General features: G+C 35.2%; 1 protein-coding gene across 1 annotated transcript; it reads left to right on the top strand.

Moving 5' to 3' along the window:
• Positions 1-1,811: 1,811 nt before the first annotated feature.
• On the top strand, positions 1,812-6,070 carry LOC311301426 (uncharacterized protein). Its single transcript, XM_084426534.1, has 4 exons — positions 1,812-2,320; positions 3,701-4,126; positions 5,289-5,393; positions 5,658-6,070. The coding sequence occupies exons 2-4, from the start codon at positions 3,783-3,785 to the stop codon at positions 5,701-5,703; spliced, it is 495 nt and encodes a 164-aa protein (XP_084282660.1). The 5' UTR covers positions 1,812-2,320; positions 3,701-3,782; the 3' UTR covers positions 5,704-6,070.
• The last annotated feature ends 1,153 nt before the right edge of the window (positions 6,071-7,223 follow it).

Below are 7,223 nucleotides of genomic sequence, written 5' to 3'. Positions count from 1 at the left end.
GTTTTATATCGTGTAATACTGTAGTGTCTTTTACTCTAAATACTCTATAACTTTAGAACTCATAAAATATAACAGACTGTAGGCTGATTTAGTTGTCGCAAGAAAGCACAATAATGATTTTTATGAGTTTTTGCGCATTCATAAGCCATGATGAGCCATTTGCTTGCAACCCAATTTATATTTGTGGTATCAATATTTGGATCTAAAGAACACAACAGAATATTAATCTTTTCATCCACTACGGTGACAGGCACAAGACCAGCAGCTGTATAAACACCATAGATAAACACTCGACATTATCGTAAAGGACTATGGGTAATTTATTCTCCCATGTTGACATCAGAGATGCAGCAACAGTCAGCTTTAGCAGAGAATACGAGAGAGCTTCAAAACATTAGTTCACCCACCGAATATTGCATACGGATACCAAGGTGATTAGGTTTTAACAAAATGAAAATACTGCACACTTAATAATACATGAGTGTTTACAAATACATGTGTTTTTGGTAAGTAGTTAGCTAACTAGTCATGGATAGAAAGTATGCGGATTTTTACTGTGATTTATATATGTAATTGTAATGTCAATAAATAAATGAGCTCAATAGCATTATGCATAACGTTACATTCAAATTGGAACTGCATAACTTACATTCAAAAATGTAAAATGTGCTAAACAATTATAGTGCAGTATTGCAATAATGAATGAGGATAATAAGATGCGTTAATTATTATTTTGATGTGGCTCTGTTGACCACATTGCATTTGCATAGCGTAAGTACAGCAACAACATTAACATTATAATGACCACAGTATAATGGTGTCCGGTAGGGTTTATGTTCTCTCAGGTTACGATATAGGTTGCACGTGGCTCGTTGGTCTAGGGGTATGATTCTCGCTTCGGGTGCGAGAGGTCCCGGGTTCAAATCCCGGACGAGCCCATTATTTTTTTACTTATTTATTTGTTACATGTTCCTGTCATTTATGGTGATAAAATACCATAGATATACGTGGAAATGACGATATGTTATGCAAGACGGGATGAACGTACTACGTAGCAATAACGCAACTGAAAGAGTTAACACAGACCGACGCGTGTTCGCCTAGACGAATGCATAGGCAGAATGCGAAAACGAACAATATTTGCAGTCAAGGTCGAAGAATATATATGGGCTTATTAGTTAAGAAGAACAATTTATCCTTAGCATCATAAAAGTTAAGTTACTTTACATATAGTATTATTGCTACGATCTTTGCAAGCGGCTCGTTGGTCTAGGGGTATGATTCTCGCTTTGGGTGCGAGAGGTCCCGGGTTCAAATCCCGGACGAGCCCGTGTTTTGTATTTTAATAGGCGATGTTAAGATACTTCTGTGAGAAAATGTTATAATAACATTTGACAATAATAATGTATATACTGATATCGTCAATGTACATTTAAAGTTAAAGAAAATGGACAAAAAGAATCAGGGGTTCCAACAATTATCTGAGAACACTGACTGATACTGTAGCCTACTATCAAGAAGACTAAAAAACCTAACATTAAGATGACAAGAAAAACAAGTTTTACAAAACTATTATGTTTCCCATTATTTCAGAATAATCTATTATAATTTATAAATAGTGTGACGACCTTCTTTCTAAGTTTAAGACACTGTAGCCTAAAACATCAAACACACTGATCAGTATTTTTTCCCCTTTTCTTCTCTTTTCCTATCCAGCACTGTGTTGATATTAACCCTCACATCTCGATTGACTTGCTGAAGGCAGAAATATTAACTTGTATCCCTTAAATGGTGTCTGGAAAAAAGCCATTTGATAACCCTTTATTTGATAGTTGACTATATTTTTCAAATATCAATTTACAAATATTAGAATCATTATATTCAAATTATTATCACATTTTATAGATTGCACTTCAAAATTTGCCGCTTAAGTTCCCCTTCAGGAATTTTCCTTCTGTCCTAACAAGTTTTTCCATGACATGTTTTTCCAAGTTAGCCTATGCCATCTTTAAACATGGAATCTCTGAACTTACAGGAAGTTTTCCAGTAAATAGGAAACTCCATCACACTGAAATTCTAAATAACTTAGAGAGCTTCGCTTGAAGTGCCAATGGGGGAGGAGAAAGGCAGATATCACCTCCCCCACATATCACCTCCCCTCCACAGCCTCTTTAAAACACGCGGTGGTTATTCACACTGACAGCAGAGCCAGTTTTCTCTTATTCACATCACACACCCACTATTTCTCATTCAGTTGAGTTAATCTTCTGACAAAGAGCTGCAACAGTCTATACAGAGAACTGAATTAGGATACTGTTCTGTAAGTATATTTCTTGATTTCTTAGTTTCTTTCTTAAACTAAGGTTGGTTTACATTTTGTGTGTGTGTGTGTGTGTGTGTGTGTGTTTCATTAAATAGATTAAAAATCATTTTAATATTAAGTTACATGACAAGTGATCTTAAGCCTGGTTTCAGAGACAGGGCTTAGATTAAGCCATGAGTAGACTTTAGTTAAATTATGACATTTAAGTATAGCTTTTATAAACATGACTTAGGAAAAAACATTACTGGTGGTCATCTTGAGGCATAAACAATGCCATTGACATATTTTAAGATATCTCAGTGCAAGTTGCTTTCAGTTAAAACAGCTCAAACATGCATTTTAGTCTCTGATTAAGTCTCTTAGTCACTTTTCCAGTAAAATATCCAAACATCCTTAAAACAAATAAATTTACTTTATAAACAAAACTGTGTACGATATTAAGACTTAAAAAAAAACTTGAGTTTGATATTTTTCTTACAACATCATTGTAAAGTGTTTATCTAACAGTTTAGTGAGATATAAGCTTAATTCTAACTATGCAATATTGCTTCTCATGTATATTAATTTTGTTTAAGGGTGTTTCAATGTTTTCACTGGAAATAGGACATAAACGTTCATTCATTTAGTGATTTTTGCAGTGTGCTGTCTTAAACAATAAAGAAAGAACATATACTGTTCAAATGGTTTGACGCAAAAGTCAAGTTACAGTTTGACTAGAGATGTTTCTCATATAATCTTTTACCTGACCATCTCTAACAAGAGAGCAAATCTAACTAAACATGTAATATTATGTTAGAGCAATGTTATGGAATATTCTGTCAACTGAATATGGTGAACTGAAATAGATGTTCTCATGGCTGCAGAAACCAGAGATCTTGTCACTCTTCTTTTTCATGCAGTATTGTAGGCCTATTGTCTGCATTAGGTCAGAGGTCAACACTCAGAGGTCAAATTAAATAATATAATATTCTAGACTAACAGGTGGTCTGCAGCATTAGAGTTGAATACTATAAGGATGAATGCTTGGTGAGAGTGATGGCTTTGCCATCTGCTTCAAGATTTTAACTGTCATTTTAATGTGCTTAAAGGGATAGTTAACCCAAATATGAAAATTCTGTCATTGTTTACACGTCATTACAAATCTGTATGCATCTCTTTCTAATGAGGAATACAAAAGAGTGATGTCCTAACAACTTTGGACCCCATTGACATTCATTGAATGGGCAAATAAACCAAAACAACACAGAGACATTTAAAAAATATATCCTCTTTTGAGTTTCAAGAAAGTAATGTTTGGGTGAACTCTGCCTTTACACAACAGTTATGTCCATATGCACGAAGTACGCCTGAGAGTTCCATCTTTTTTTGTTTTTGCAGAGTACGCTAAACACTTTCCAGAAGACAGAGCTTCAAAAGCATTATATCAGCAGCAACTGTATAAAAGTCCCAGTTTTCAGCCATGGCACTGTTTGAGGATCAGGAATGTGGGGTCTGTTACCTGCGTTACTCTCGCACCGACCGTGTTCCCAGGATTCTCCACTGTAACCACACATTCTGCACCACCTGTCTGGAGACAATGGGGCTGCATTACAGCGGCCTGCGCACCATTCGCTGTCCCCTCTGTCGACAGGTGACCTGTCTGGACCGAGGGCTCAGCTTGCAGAGCACTCTTTTTGTCAATACCCAACTGTGGGACAACATTTGTGATGAACAGGAGGAGGAAGAGAACGAGAGAGAGCAGGAAAAGGAGGAAGAGGAGAAAAACTCTAATATACAGGTTCTGCCCTCATCACAGGCTAAATGGTGAGTGACAACATGATCTAGTGTGTTTTTAATTTCTGAATTGAATGTATTTTTTGGTTGAGGGTCATTAAATAAAAACTGATCCTGATGATGATGAAATTCTCACAAAGAAAACAGTAATTCACCCCGAAAAATGAAAATTCTGTCATCATTCACTCACCCTCAAGTTATTCTAAACCTGTATGGATTTATTTTCTTCTGCTGAACACAAAAGAAGATATTGTGAATAATGTCAGTAACCAAACAGTTGATGGGCGCTATGGACTTCCACAGTATGTAAAAATCATATTCTTCAAAATATCTTTTGTGTTGAGCAGACGAAAGACATTCACATTTAAATGTCTTTAAGTTCATTAAGTTCATTTTTGGGTGAACTATCCCTTTAAGTAGTTCGGCATAAGCTATTATTATTTCTTATAGAAAAAAAGCAGTTGTAAATAAAATATTAGGCTAACAGTTATAAATATAACAAAATATTAATATTTGGAAAAAGTTCCTCCTGTGATGCAAACAGGTATTATATTCATATTTAAAATAATTAGATCAATTATGTCAATACTTCTCTTAAAATATCAGATTATTTGACCTTTTCAGACAAGCCAAGGTTAGTTCAGGTTCTAAAATGTCATGTTTTGTGATACATAATTATATTTGTATTGAAAAATATGTTCTAAAACTTTCAAAAACGCTCAAATACATTCAAGTTATAAAGAAAATCTGTTATTAATTTTTTATTTGATGACATTTTAAGAGTCATTAAATGTAAATGTTTGTTAAAAATGGAATTTGGAACATGTGTTTTAAACTTGAAGTCTTTTTCTTTTACTTCATCGACCCTTCAAGTACCTTAGTGACTGGTGACTAATGTGTAACATGCAACCAGATGCTGAAATTAATTTACAGAGTCAAGTGAGCCTTTTGAATCAGCAACCTCAATATCCCCAGATTCTGTTAATAAGTAGCCAGAAAACCAGCAGAAAAAGTACATCCGTTGTTACGTTTGGTCTTGTTAGTTGAGCATTTTGTTCTTAAATCTCTGATCACTTTTTATGCTTAAAGTAGACACCTCAGAGCGTTTGTGTTATAGTAACTCTGTTGTGACAAAAAAAAAATGCATTTGTGTTCCCATTCATACCTTTGTTCCTCTTGTCTCTGATTTTAGTCCAGTGCCAAAACAATGCAGACCTAAACTCCGACTCCCATCTTTCCTGAAGAGAATTTGTTTTTCCAGACATCCTGAAGAGAGGATTGTTCCCACCTGCAATATGTGAGTCTTCCGTCTACTGTAATGAATGACAGCAGTTTAAAAATGTCATAGTCATTTTGCATTTTATATCCAGTTCATTCACCCACAAATGAAAATTCTGTAAATGAGTAAATTATTACAGAATGTTAATTTCTTGGTGAATTTTTTTATTTTTTTTAACATTATTGTGGCAGCTAGATTTATCAAAATTATAGGATAAAGATTTTTTTTATTTTTTTTATCATTTTCAGTTTTACTAACTTTTAACTTTGTCTTTCAACACAGAGAAATTATGTCATGGCGAAGGATTTCATCAGAAGAGATATTCTGAAAAGCAGGACAGACATCATGACCAGTGCATTAACAATAGACTTTCACCGTCTGTTTTGCTGCTGTCCTTAAAAGTGTTTGCCATGTGCTAATTATGCCTGGCGTACTGAAAAAGCAGGAGCAATGGAAAAGGTCGTTTAAACAAACACAATCCCCTTCATATGCTTCTCCGACTGCATTTTCCACTTGAATAGCCACAAGCCTGCATCCCGCTCTTCCATCTCAGGGGAACTTCTCATTAGATATTCCACCCTTAATCCATCCCAGCTGCTGAGGCCGGATTTGTTTCAGCTGTCCCGAGAGGGATAAGGGTCCCAGATGCGAAACAGGACTTTTGGAGCAGATGGCATCTTGTGAAAGATTCTGATCCCCTCAAATCTCCAATAGACTCTTTAAGATATTTTGTTATTTATATAATTCATGAATTATTGTAAATTAAACATTTTGATTGCTAAATGTTGTTGGTCTCTTTCTCTCTGACTTTCTGTTTTACATGACTAGCTACAACAAGGGGCTTCAAACGTTTTGATACCAAGGACCCCAAAATTAGGGACTAGGGGGACTATTAGGGACGTTCTTTTTTGATAAATAAAGACCCATTTATGAGATGAATATTAAAGGGGTGATACAATTCCCCTTTTTACAAGATGTAAAATAAGTCTCTGATGTCCCCAGAGTGTGTATGTTAAGTTTTAGCTCAAAATACCCAACAGGTCATTTTTTATAGCATGTTAAAATTGTCCCCTTTTGAGGGTGAGCAAAAACGCTTTTTGTGTGTGTCCCTTTAAATGCAAATGAGCTACTGCTCCCTCAAGAAGAGGGCGGAGCTACAACAGCTTGTGTCCTTTAGCTGCTTGCAGGCATGCTAAAATGTTGGAGAGACTCTAGAAGAAGTGACATGTAGAATGCAACAGGACGTTTTTGAATGGTTAGTTGTCGATGAATTTATGTTGCTGATATGGAGCTAACTAACTTCAAGTCTTTGATTAGCATATCCTGTCATGATAATCTGTAAAATCGCTTGTGTGGGAACTGTTGTAGGATGCCTACAGAGTGACATGCTATTGCATTTGTTACATACTGTATTGCAATAAATGTGAAAAGACGGATGCGACAGCTTGAACAGACTCACAAATGTGCTCTAATACAACAACTCTTCTCCTCTCCTCCTTTGTTGCGTGTTCCTGGGTACAGGGTTTATGTAAATTTTAGGGTTCATGATGTCACTAGGGAAGAAGCTTGTGTAGTCCCTATCAGTCGTTCGTTGTAGTCCTTAAAAAGCGATTTCTGTGAAAGAAAATATCTCCCTTTGCTTTGAACTTGTCTTTGAGCGTTGTAACTTTGCAGATGTTGTTTATGCTCAAACAACAACATTACACACTAACTAAAGTTAGAAAAGTGAAATCATAATCAACCATAGTTTTTATTTATTTTTATTCCAGTTTTAGTTATTTAAGTTCAACAAAACAGATTTTTTGTTATATTATGTATATTTTATTTTATTTCAGTTAACATTTTATT

Source organism: Rutilus rutilus (genome assembly GCF_951802725.1).
Source record: "Rutilus rutilus genome assembly, chromosome: 12".
NCBI lineage: Eukaryota > Metazoa > Chordata > Actinopteri > Cypriniformes > Leuciscidae > Rutilus > Rutilus rutilus.
This window is presented reverse-complemented; position numbering and strand designations above follow the sequence as displayed.

What these genes read in the sequence shown, in the direction of transcription:
- LOC311301426 (XM_084426534.1), top strand. Translation starts at nt 3,783, where the DNA reads ATGGCACTGTTTGAGGATCAGGAATGTGGGGTCTGTTACCTGCGTTAC. An exon ending in CCCTCATCACAGGCTAAATG is followed by an intron (nt 4,127 to 5,288) that starts GTGAGTGACAAC and finishes CTCTGATTTTAG; the next exon opens with TCCAGTGCCAAAACAATGCA. An exon ending in ATTGTTCCCACCTGCAATAT is followed by an intron (nt 5,394 to 5,657) that starts GTGAGTCTTCCG and finishes CTTTCAACACAG; the next exon opens with AGAAATTATGTCATGGCGAA.